This window comes from Musa acuminata, chromosome BXJ3-8 (genome assembly GCF_036884655.1).
Source record: "Musa acuminata AAA Group cultivar baxijiao chromosome BXJ3-8, Cavendish_Baxijiao_AAA, whole genome shotgun sequence".
NCBI lineage: Eukaryota > Viridiplantae > Streptophyta > Magnoliopsida > Zingiberales > Musaceae > Musa > Musa acuminata.
The window spans coordinates 45,192,976-45,206,108 of record NC_088356.1 but is presented as its reverse complement, the minus strand read 5'-3'; the positions used below and the strand labels follow the sequence as shown (position 1 = coordinate 45,206,108).

The 13,133-nt window shown below is 36.9% G+C and overlaps 1 protein-coding gene across 1 annotated transcript; it reads left to right on the top strand.

Moving 5' to 3' along the window:
* Positions 1–4,617: 4,617 nt before the first annotated feature.
* On the top strand, positions 4,618–12,817 carry LOC135645693 (nucleobase-ascorbate transporter 1-like). Its single transcript, XM_065164330.1, has 14 exons — positions 4,618–4,887; positions 7,359–7,456; positions 7,585–7,761; positions 8,072–8,172; positions 8,247–8,322; positions 8,421–8,480; positions 8,566–8,753; positions 8,840–8,936; positions 9,004–9,090; positions 10,928–10,986; positions 11,383–11,474; positions 11,565–11,642; positions 11,718–11,878; positions 12,290–12,817. Exons 1-14 carry the CDS (start codon positions 4,812–4,814, stop codon positions 12,500–12,502), a joined length of 1,563 nt encoding a protein of 520 aa, XP_065020402.1. The 5' UTR covers positions 4,618–4,811; the 3' UTR covers positions 12,503–12,817.
* Positions 12,818–13,133: the final 316 nt, after the last annotated feature.

Here is a 13,133-nt window from a genome sequence, read left to right as displayed (position 1 = left end):
GCGCCTCTGCTGCGTCGGCGACAGCAGTTCCAAGCTTGCGATCTTGTCTTCTTTCTGGTTCTTGGAGTCAAGATTAGAAAACCACATTGAATAATGGAGCTATGTTCCTGAAAAGAAATAAAATACGACTTTGCACCATCTGATGACGCACCCAAGAAACAAACTTCTTCGGCTGAGTTGACTTTACCTGATCGTTCGAGTGGGGCTAAAAGCATCTCCATAGCTGGGCAATATCCTCTTTGTCTTTATTGGAGATGGGCGCACCAGTTGTTGATCACACGGCTACTGTCAAGAGCTGTTGTTGCAAGAGATATCCCAAAAAAGACGTAGAAATACTTGTCTGCAAAGAAAAAGATGTAGCAAGGAGAATTGAAGTTTGGCCTCTCTAGACTTGTTGTGGCCTTTCTCACTTCGAGCGACTGATGGAAGAGAGTGAAAGATGCAGCGTTAAAAGGTGAATCGAGAGCTGCATAAGAGATCGGATGTTGTTGTATAGAGTAGTTGGTGAACAAACCTGGTCTCTTTGAGAATAGTCAACGGTGCTTGATTGGAGCCCACAAGGAACAGCATGCAAGTCAAACGAGACAGGGCAAAGTTGGTGTAGAAAGAGAATAACATGATTAGCTCCAGTATGAATCACTTTTATGGTGGAGATAAAAGTAATTTTATATTTGTATGGTGATGAAGCATCGGGTTCAATATTCTTAAGAATTTAATTGGCTAATGACATATCATTATAAAAATTTAATTAGATGTTAAGGAAGAGTATTTTCTACTCATTTCTAGATTACCTTCCACCTTATAGTTCCAAATAATTTGTAAAAATATTTTTTAAAAAAATAAATAATATTTTGATTTAATCCCCTATTTGACTATTAAATTGGAAGGATTCGATAGTTGAGTTTAAACATTTTGGATTAGTAATTCGAGTTCAATAAGTTAATAGATTAACGGTAAGATCATTTAGTCTCACATTTGTTAAGGAGTACGGGAACTTATGGACTCTCCGTTATATCTCCTTTACCCTCAAAGGTGTATTTTGAAGCTCACATGCGAGACAATTCCTCACGAGGCCATACTGGCCTAAGCATTTTGATTCTAGACTATGTTAAGCCTTGAAAAGAATGTCATATCGAAAATGGATAAAGATTAAGATTGGGATCTAATGAATATACTAATATTATATTAAGTTCAAGCATTTTGGATAAATGATTATGATAGAAATTATTAAGTCTTGTAAGAATGACTTAATTTTGATTCAGGAGACAAATCTTTTTTATTTTTGAAATTATCTTTATAGGATACAATTATTAATAAGTTGCATGTATGGAAGAAGATTATTGAGAAATAGCATAATAACTTGACCATAGCTTAGCACCCAAACATTGGGCATGATACCATGGGCTCATGTCCAACTTGGCAACTAATTTAATTACATAAACAAATGCATAATGATTTGATGCTTCATGAAATATATGCAGGACATATCAACAAGTAGGGAAAGCATAATTTGATTAGGCATGCATGGCTCATCCATCAACATCCAACCAAATTGACTTGAACATTCCACAGACCTGTTCTAATTTGTTCACAAGATTACCTAAGTATCAGTACAAGCATAGCCTGAGAAAGATGTGCTTCTCCATGGATTTAATCTCTCTATCCTAAGCTAATTATATGCAAAAGCTTGAGTGATAACTAAAATAACTCCATGGAGTTAATCTCTTTATTTATATTTCGTCCATTGGGACCTTTTTTTTTTTTGGTACCCTAATTATAAAAAACAAAACAAAAAGAAAACATTCCTTATATGGAGAAGAAATATTTTCATATTTGATTCGGAGAATAATAATTCTTTTGATGAAATATTTGATTGATAGACTTTCATCTTTTTAAAATAATATATTCAGCTACGATTTGTGACCTCAATCGCAAACAATATTATTATTTTTATTTATTTTTTTCATATTGAGAAATCGAGAATACCGAACTAGATTATGAGATTATTGACGATGTTGGTATGTGATAATTAATAAAATTTATAAAAAAATATATTTTAAATTAGTAAAATAGTATGTAAATAAGAAATAAATAAAACGATCCCACATCAGTGAGCTACAAGGTTTTGTTCCTAAAACTAGTTTCTGAATACAAGAAGAGAACATGAAATGTATAGCTTTGTACACAAAAGCACTTCTTATTCTACTGCATGGCATCTGTTTGATTTGGACAGAGGCAAAAAAAAGTATACGTGTCTCACACTGTTTATGTTTTTTTCTACATTCAAACAAAAACCAAAAAACTAAGTAGAAAGTGTATAAAAAAAAGAAAAAAAAGTATAAAATACAAGCTAAGAATCTAAGAAATAGCTATCACACTATGTTTGGTGGTAACGGATGTCAAATTTCAGAATTAATTTACTTCAAAATAAAGTTTCCGTTTTGAACGGAGAAAAATCAAATGCTTCGTTCTTGTTTTTCTCTTTACATTAATTATCCATAATAATTGATTTGCGAAAAGTGTTATTAATATTCTGATCAATCTGATCTAGATTCGTATGTGTAGGGTTGTCCGAGATATCTTCGAGATAAAAACATCGAGCTCCTGGTATCACCTATGCGAAGACCAAGATCGGATAAGTTTTTCGACCCGATCTCTTCGATGCCCAAATTAATAATGTGATAAATATGAGTGTAAACATGAATGCTCAAAAAATATTAACCCTTTATTTTATTAAAAATGAGTTTTTAATCTGATTGTAAATAAAATAAAATATTTTATAGAAATATTATATGAGGAGATAATCTCTAATTGTCTCTTATCCATTTCAGCAATAAGGGATAGATAATTTATAATAATATATTTTGTTTTCTTTATCTTTAGTTTGGGTTCTCCACCGAACCAAATTGAATTTTTCTCCTTTTTTAATTATTATTATCAATCTTGATCGTCGATTCCATTCAACGTGATAAAATTGATTTGATTTTAATTTTGTAAACAAAATTCGAAAATATTATTTTGATATTGTTGTGAAGGCATCGTTCATGTAAATATCATTTTGATGTTGTGTCGAGCTTACAACACTATTTAAAGATTCAAATAATTCCTGACAATGAGAATTGCGGACAGAGAGAGAGAGAGAGAGAGAGAGAGAGAGAGAGAGAGGACAAAGGTGAATTGGAAAGGGACAGTCCTTTCACCACAGAGTAAGCTGACACAGCCTTAAAAGAGGACCCACCCTTATGTGATGGCGACTCCACATAGCCATCACCACTTCCATTTCGTCATGTGCCTTCCAGTTTCAAACACACACCCCACCCACAGTATCTTCTTTTAAGTTATCCAAACATTGATTTGGAAAGTAGTTGCTTGGATGGAAAGAAGATGCTCAAGTTAATGGGGGACAACACATCCCACTTATCGTATCCTAATGCAACAATCTGGAGAAGAAGAAGACGAACCAGAAACTTTGAGATTCTTCACTACATGATGAGGTGCAGGGCTAAGCTACAGGATTCCCAAAGCCGAGCACTGTGAAGACCATGGCCAGGTGGAGTACTTGGTGAGGACCGAGGATTCAGTGGAGGAAACAGTGCGTGGCTGTGTTGATCCCAACACGGCCACAGATCACAATGGTGAGCCCCCCCCCTCCCCCCCCCCCAGGAAAGCCAAGCTTGCGACACAAAAGGCATACGGAGGAATGGTGGATTTCAAAGTCTTGTTCCATTCTCTGGAACAATAAATATTTAAGGACCATGGGGTCACTCCGGTCAAATGATCACCCCAATTGTCAAAAGCAAGGTCATCATGCGGCAGAGTCTTCGGGAGGAGTGCTAATTCCAATCACGAAGGGTCCTATAAATAGTTGTTCTCTGACACTGTTCACGGAGGCTGATGGATGAGCAGCCAAGCGAACAGGGTGAAGTTTATTCTGTCAGCAGCCTACTAATCTAATTTATCTCTTTGGAAGACGCAGGTAATTATGATTTCTTGTCTCATTACTGCTGCAACACATCTGGTACCACTTTGCTTGCTGTGCCATCAAACAATAGTATCAGTAGTAGCTTTTCCCGTCCACCAGTGAAACCCAGCAGCAGCAGCTCAGCAGTCGTACATCGTATAAAATCCTTAGGAGGAAACAGAGGATGCCTCAACGCACCAGCGAAGAGGAGGATTTGAGGAAGCAGTGTGCAGGAAGACGGAGAAGAAAGGTGTGAAAGAATTAGATGCGCCGCATCCATCCATCCATCGCTAAAGCAGGGGAAAGCAGGGAAGGGAAAACTCACGACGTTGGTCGCACTAAACGAAATCCGTTATAACGAGGCAATTTGTCGTCTTATCATAACGGCACGAGAACCGTCATTGTCTCACCCAACTGGTTGCTTACTGCATGGAAGATAACGGATTAGAACAATTAATAGTGTAGCCAATAACGCTTCGTGAAACGTTATATCGTTTGCTATACGAAACAATCCACTTCGGTTGCGTTACGGGAGAGATGGCAGTTTCGATATTTGGGGTGAGTATGCAGTGGCAGTTCGGTCACGCCGGTGGTTTTTCACTATATATTTTGGAACCAATAATAATAATAATAAAATAAATAAAGAAAGGGTTTGGGCGTGAGGGAGTGACTTCTCACTCACTTCTCCTCTTCCCCCCCTGCGCTCTTTTCCGCTTTTGTGGCATCTCCTCTGTGTCGCTTTTACTTGTCTCTTCGGCCACCGTCGTCTTGTCTGCTCCTCTTCTCAGTCTATCTTGGTGGCGGTCGCCGGGAGGTGGAGCAGAAAGGCGGTGGCGGTTGTGGCGGTGGAATGGAGAACATAAGCCACCCTCCAATGGAGCAACTCCAAGACTTGGAATACTGTATCGACTCAAATCCTCCTTGGGGTAAGAGATCTCTTTTAACTGTTGCCCTCGCTCTCTTTTGCTTGCCGGGCTGTCATTTTTCTTGCCGTCTGAATCATTTGCTTTTCCTTTCTCGTTTTGGATGAGTGTTGGTCATTTGGCTGTTGTCATTGTCTTGATGAACCGCTTAGGAGATGAGACTGCTCTTTTGTTACTTTGCATTCTGCTGCTTGTGGTATGGGGAACGAGTCGAAGGGTTAAAAAAAGGATCTTTTTTGTTGGGTCCTACAGTAGTTCGTGGGGAGACGTTGGATGTAGTTCGAGTTTGAAGGGTGTCGGTGATTCTCTTTGCAATTCTTGCTTGAGGATGTGAGTTTGATCGGGTTGTTTTTGTCCTTTCTCGATGTGGGGTGGCAAGTGGTGCCCTTTTTAGTGGTAACTTTTGGGCTTCGGTTTCACTACCATCCGGTGGGTAAATCTTCAGCCAACCTCCAAATTTCTGGTTGCCGCTTCTTTGTTGGCGTCGCATGGTGAAAGAACGGATTTGTCTTATGTGATCTTTGTTTTCTGCTGTAGGTTTTCTTCCGTTATCTATGCTTCTTGTGTAAGCACCGCAATTTTAAAAATAGACACTCAGGATTCGTTCAAAAGGTTTGTTTTGTTTATTAGCCAACTTGTTTTCTTGAACCCAGTTGGTTCAGATTGGGAATTGGATGATTCTGATCATTTGTCTTAAGAACTCTGTCCTTGCAAAATTATGTTTGAGTCAACTTTGAAGATCTTTTCCTCATAGGTTTATGTCATTGTGCAATCAACCATATAAAAATTTCTGGTATGCTCGGTGGTTGTGGTAATTCTTGCTGGTAGAAACCAATGTAGGTTGGTGCAAAACTCTGGTTTTATGGTCACTGAAGTCATAATAGAGCACTGGACAAACAAACCACTTCTTAGTGCTTCCAGATTTTTCTCCCACAAAATGGTGGACTTCTTTTCAGACATTTTATTGCTGCCTGTTTGGTTTCAATGCTATTTTATGGCTATCCACTCTGCACAATGGGAAGAGTTATGTTGTCTAGAAGATAGTGGAATCTCTTTGTGCTTCTAGGTTCAATTATCAGGGCAACAAAATCTACTTGATAGTTTGTGATGAATTTCCGGACCTCATTTGACTTCTCTGCTTCTATTTTCTGCAGATAGATATTGTATCACTTCTTGCTTTGTTTGCACTATATAGTAAGATGCCATTAGGATAACTTGCCCATAATTGAAGGGTTATCTAAGATCTCCTTAAGGTCTTGGAAGAGTCTAGCATGTTTCTCCGCCAGGTATTCTGTATATCTTGTTATCAGTTTATCTTCTTGAGATACAAGTATAAGATAAGCTTGTTGTTCATCAAAATCTATGGAAAAATTCTGACAGTATTGAATTTTGTCAAGGGAACTATTCACACTGGTGCTTCATTGGTAATGTAGGTGTCCATGTGCTATCCTCATGAAGGATTATGTAGGAAGCCTGAATCTGATGCATTATAGTATTTTAAGATATATGGCCACATCTTTATCCAAGTTAATTTTGTCACTGAGTAATCTTTGTCCCTGTCAATGACAATTTTGAACCCCCTGTTTATGGTTCTGAGGTGAGGTGCAGGATTTGCAGGTTCATGGTGTTGAGGTCTACTATCATATCATTAATTTTCTATTTACAATTTGTTTTTCTGCTCTCCATTACCTTCATAGTATCATCATGTTTTTGGTTTGTTAAATATTTGTAGTCTTGATACAGGGTTATTTGATCTGTAGTAGTGTCCTGAAACTTTGATCTCGAGTGCTCATGTAGCACATCAATCATTAGGGGAAGCAGCTGAAAAAGAGAGGGAGGAGGTTAATGCCAGTATTGTCACTTGGGCATCCTTGTGATACTATTACTCTGTCCTTCCATACGCTCTACCATATGAAACTCTGTACCCTTGTCTGTCACTTTCTTTCTGTCTCTTTGCTATTAGGTTATATGCAAGTATTTAAAAGTGGCCTAGAGCATGCTTTTCTTTCAGTTTTTTAAGGTAATGTGGAGATGATGGTTGCTTCTCTTGCTTTTCCTCTCTAATTTCTTGTTTTGTCCTGTTAATGTTTTTTTTTTAATTTTTCATTTCAGTTTTTGTTTTGAGTCACTTTTGTGGATATTTATTTAGGTATTGAAAATTTGGCTAAGATTAGCTACTAATGGTTTTGATTGGTTCGATTTCAACTTTGACCAAGCATAAGCTTGCATGCCTGTTTTCTCTGGACAAGTATAAACTCTTAATTTTTAATCACATCATTCTTTGGCCTCACTAACAGTTATTGATGAGTGATAACTTTAACTGGAGACCTATTTATGTGGAAATGTAAACCATGTATCATTCAGCTTACACGTATAACAACAATTTGCTGTTCCTTCTGTTCCAGCATATGTTTCTTATAAGAAGCTATTTTCTTTGTTTATAATAAGCATTTGTCTATGTCTCTTTCCTGCAGTTGAAACTATCTTGTTGGCTTTTCAAAATTACATTCTAATGCTTGGCACCAGTGTGATGATTCCCTCAATGCTTGTTCCACTAATGGGTGGGACTGATGTAAGTTAAAATTCATTTTAGACGGTCAGTTATACAGATATACTTTATCGTGTCAGCAATGGATATTTTACACACTCACTTTGCTGATTGGTGCTTTTTTTATTGACATGCTTTCCTATATTTCTTAGGCTGACAAGATTCGAGTTATACAAACATTGTTGTTTGTATCTGGCATCAACACGCTTTTGCAAGCATTGTTTGGAACACGTTTACCAACCATCGTGGGTGGTTCCTTCTCTTATGTGATACCTATCCTTTATATCATTCGAGACTCATCTTTGCAGCAAATTCCTGATCCACATGAAGTGAGTTCCTATATTCTCTATTAAGGGCTCTCTATAGCTTATGACCATGTAATACCCCAATCCGATTAATCTCACATCAGATTTGGCTAAGCTTTAAATAGTAAGTTGTTCACTACCCAAGTCCTAAATCACACCCCATTTTGTGGGTACTCCCATGTGGTTTTGGGCTCATATTGTGACAAATATGACATCAGTGCTTAGCCCATAATGTGGAAATAAATGGATTGAGCCATTACAGGTCATCTTCTTTTTCACCATTTACCTAGTTAATCATACATGCTGCTGAGTATTCCATGTGTTCAATTTGCAGAGGTTTTTGCAAACTATGCGAGCCATTCAAGGAGCACTAATCATTGCATCCAGTTTGCAGATAATAATTGGTTATAGTCAGCTTTGGGGGATCTTTTCAAGGTAGTCCTTCATAGCCCAAAGATGTCAGCATTTTTGTTATTTGTATATGTAATTTCCACTGTGTTGCTTTACAGGTTTTTCAGTCCGCTAGGTATGGCACCTGTAATTGGATTGGTTGGCTTGGGACTATTTGATCGAGGTTTCCCTGCTGTATGTCAGTAATACTTTAGCATCATTTTCTCTACAATAAGAGTCACAGTTGTTGTGTAAAAAAAACTGCATTTAAAGAAAAATGTTTTGCTCTTTAGGTAGGAAACTGTGTGGAAATAGGCATTCCAATGCTTTTGATGCTCATTGGGCTGTCACAGGTAGTTTATTTTTTTTGCAAAACTAGGTTTCTTCTTTCTTTTGGCTACTCAATTTGATTAGTTGAGAAAATTTTGTAATTTGCAGTATCTGAAGCACTACAGGCCTTTCAGAGATATTCCCATCTTTGAACGTTTTCCAGTTCTCATCTGTGTCACAATCATTTGGATATATTCTCTTATCCTAACAGCAGGTGGTGCATATAACCATAGACCTGCAAGAACTCAAAACAGCTGTCGCACTGATAGGGCAAATCTAATATCATCCGCTCCTTGGTAAAGTTTCACACTACATGCTGCTTGCCCGTTTAATCTAACTTTTGGAGTGTGCACCCTTTCTTTTCATGGACTAATTCTTCCAGGTTCAAGTTCCCATATCCTTTGCAATGGGGTGCACCGACTTTTGATGCTGGCCATTCAGTAGCCATGATGGCTGCTGTATTGGTTTCTATCATAGAGGTACAGCTGAATATAATTTCTGTGTTTCTAGGAATATCTTTTAAGTTTCTTTTGCCCAAAACTGCAGTCAACTGGTGCATATAAGGCAGCATCACGCCTAGCTATTGCAACACCTCCTCCTGCTTATGTATTGAGCCGAGGCATTGGTTGGCAGGTCTGATACTTAACTTTGTCTACTTGGATAAATTCTGTTCTTGTTGAGTTCTGGAGCTTGTTATGTTCTAATTTCATTTCATGTCCACATACACATAGCCCTAATACTTGCACAACAGTTTAGTCTCATGTTTTGAAACAACAAAGTTAAATGTATACCAAATCAGATATCTATGCATACACACATATAGGCATGGTTATGTGCATCTATACATATTGGTTAGTTGATAGTTTGCATCATAAATTTTTATGGCTAAGCTTAAAACTTACAATTGATTATAGCAATAGATAGACTGCAGGACAAACTTCTTTGGTAATGAATAAACAAGTCATGTACATGATAGCAAGGTTCGTCGCACTACAGCATACCACTCGGTACGGGCGGTACATACCGATTCAACAAGGGGTCGATATGGGCGGTACATATCAATCTGTTGGTACACCCCATCGTATTGTGTGTCAGTATATCAGTGCGTATCTTACCGATGATCGATCGATACATTGGTACGGACCGGTAAGGCGAACCATGCATGATACAGCTTCTTGTTATATTTTATTCGTAGATGACATTGTTTTAGTTGATGAGATTCTAATAATTTAAAACTGAGTTATGAAAACTAAAGGTTTTAAATTAAATAGGACTGAGATGGAATATGTGAGACCTAATTTTACTAATACTAGGTGTATAATATTATATAGTAAAGTTACATGGGTAAGTTTCAAAAGAAAAAAATTTTAAGGATTTTGGATCACTTCAATTAGATGGGGAAATTGATGATGACATGATTTGTAGAGTAAAAACTGGATCATTAAAGTGGAGATGAGTTTCGGGAGTTTGGTATAAACACAATGTACATCTTAAATTAACAGAAAAAAATATTTAATAATTATCAAGCCAATAATACTTAATGGATTTGAGTGTTGGGTAGTTAAAAAATAACATATAGTAAAAGTTTTGTTGTTGAGATAAGCATGTTAAGGTGAATATGTGATGTTGCCAGAAAAAATAGGAAAAATTATTTTCATTTATAAACAATTAGGTGAAAACATATCCTAAGAGAATCATTTTTTGTTGTTATAAACATATGCTATGCTGACTTATAGGTGTTGTTGTTAGAAGATGAGAGACAACATGTATTAATGATACGAGAAGAGGTAAAGAAAGACTTAAGAAGCATATATGAAAAATAAAAATTATGAATAAAGATTTTAATGGCTCTTAATTTAATTAAGGATATTACTTTTCAGAGAACTTAATGAGAAAAAAAACCTATGTAGCCGAGCTCAAATAATTGAGACATTATGGTTTGTTGTTATTACTGATTGTAGGACAATTATCGAGCGAAGAATGGTTGATCTAGAAAGTCTACAGTTGAACATCTAAAGAACGGTTTATATTCTTGTGCATAGAAGTGTTTTTGTGGTCACAGTTGAACACTTTCAACTGTGTTCAGACGTATTGAGAGCTCCTATGTCAACTAAGAAGCTTGTTTCTGGTACTTTTCTTTTTGTAATTATTTTCCTGTAAGTCTTTGAATCTTTTAGTTCTTTCTTTCTGTTAGTCCTCATCCCTACATGGGATGCTAAACATTACAATCCATTATTAACTTTACACTGAGTGTATATACCTCAGACTTGAAATCAGAAGCATCTCGTCTTTGAGCTTTAGGTGGTGTAGCATCATTTATTACTTAAACTGAGTTTTGGCTGTCATGATATGCACACATTTGTTTCATAGATCACAAATGTGATATAGTCTTGAGCCTGTCTCTATCCTTTTTTTCTTTCAGCTTTGTAGCTAAATGCTAAAATGCTTTAGCATTCATGCTTCACCACAGGGGATAGGTGTACTGCTGGATGGTCTGTTTGGGACGGGAACAGGCTCTACTGTTTCTGTGTAAGATTTTTTTTTCCTGGCAAAATTCTGCTGCATGTGATAGGTAAACATGAGTTAGATATATGCAGAGTATGCAAAATATTCATGAAAATTATATATACCTATGGCCACAATGTGTTGCACTGCTTCCTGATTTTGGGAGGGACCATACCATAAGTCAGGTGCAATGCCCATGAAAAGGATCCGTGTTGTACATATTGCACAAAATTCCAGCATGTATCTTATATGATTCTAGATAATAATGGCAATGATGATAACACTAGTGAGTCGGGTGCAATGCCTCTGGAAAGGATCTGTGTTGTACTAGTACATATTGCACAAAATTCCAGCATGTATCTTATTTGATTCTAGATAATAAAGGCAATGATGATAACACTAGTTTCTGTGCAATTTTAGGGAGAATGTTGGGCTTCTTGGACTTACTAGAGTTGGCAGCCGTAGGGTTGTTCAGATTTCTGCTGGATTCATGATATTCTTTTCCACCTTAGGTATGATTCCCCATACAGTTTCCACGATGCTGGTGTTAATGTTTTTTTCAACATGCAATCAGTTGATGATGTTTTGATCTGTTGCTTCAGGGAAATTTGGAGCCGTCTTCGCATCGATTCCATTTCCTATATTTGCTGCATTGTACTGTGTCCTTTTTGGTCTTGTTGGTATGTGTTTTATTTTTCTTGCTGCATGTGTACTTGCTGTCGATATTTCTAATTTCCTTTTTGAAAAATTTGCAGCTTCTGTTGGAATATCATTCCTTCAGTTTACAAATATGAACTCTATGAGAAACCTCATCATCACTGGTCTCTCACTTTTCCTTGGAATATCTGTTCCACAATATTTCAATGATACTCGGGTTTCTTCTGGTCACGCACCTGTAAATACACATGCAGGATGGGTTAGTTATCTTTTAACATCCGTTTGAATTCTCTACAGAATTAGTGAGTATTTTCTACATTAGTCACAGCTTCGTCTCTTGCTCTCTGCAATCTGTTTGGTGCGACTTGAAATAAATGAATCAATCAACTATGCTTTAAGTGTGGAGGTTTTGTTGCTCAATCTGTTTGTCATTCTTTTGCTGGCTTGCTAAGCTATCATGTTGTGCGAAGTATTTCCTGGTTGTTTTTCCCGAATTTGAATTTTAGCAATTCCTATGTTAGAAGCAACGTGTTGTCTGATTAAACCATGGATGTCAAATGTTTGGAAAGGCTCTATTGATATAAGATGTTTGTTCTACTAAGATTGCATTGTGTCTTGCTATTCACATACATGTTCTTTTGTTGACACCATAAACCTTTGCTGATTGCAGTTCAATGGGTTCTTGAATACGATATTCCTATCACCTCCAACTGTCGGGTTGATTGTCAGCATATTTCTCGACAACACGTTGGAAGTTGAGAAGTCCAAAAAGGACAGGGGGATGCCATGGTGGGTAAAATTTAGAACCTTCAGAGGCGACAACCGGAACGAGGAGTTCTATACACTTCCTTTCAATCTCAACAGATTCTTTCCGCCTACCTAGCAGAGGCTCAGATCTTCGGCAAACACTGACCGAGCTACTCCATTTTGATAACAATGCTTGCAGGCATGTTCTTCATCAATTCAAGCGATCGGTGATCCTGCAATCTTTTTGAACAAGTCGAAAAGTTTCGGCCCAGTATCTAACCTTTTTTAGGGTTCCATCTTGATTAGTTGGCACCTTGCTGCTCCACTTACAGCTTGTGCTGCTAGAATCTCTTGTATTTTTCTGTTATATGCTTCTTGTATTAGGCCGACTGGTTCATCTGTGCCATGTAGTTTTGTGGTGTAATAAGACAGCACTGTTTCACACATTTAATTGTTCCTCATTTGTCTATCTTATTATGAGTGTATAAATTGCACAGGAAAAGTCTAAATACTGAACTGTAAACACATTAATATTGAGATGAATAAAGAATTAATTGTTTGGTAAAATCTAACAGAAACTCTTGTTAAATATTACAATAATTCTAAATTATAGTCTCAACTTTTTTCTAATTAAGATGATAAAAATATTGTAACAAATTGGGAGGTTCATGTCAAAATTTTTATTTATCATTTTATAGTGCAATTATTACTCTTATCAGAACAAATACTTTTTGATCAATATCGAACTTAATATATTTAATCAATAG

Excerpts from the sequence above, each read along its gene's own strand:
- LOC135645693 (XM_065164330.1), top strand. The coding sequence starts at position 4,812 with ATGGAGAACATAAGCCACCCTCCAATGGAGCAACTCCAAGACTTGGAA. Across the intron at positions 8,323-8,420 it reads TTGATCGAGGTTTCCCTGCT|GTAGGAAACTGTGTGGAAAT; the intron begins GTATGTCAGTAA and ends TTTGCTCTTTAG. Across the intron at positions 11,643-11,717 it reads TGTCCTTTTTGGTCTTGTTG|CTTCTGTTGGAATATCATTC; the intron begins GTATGTGTTTTA and ends AAAAATTTGCAG.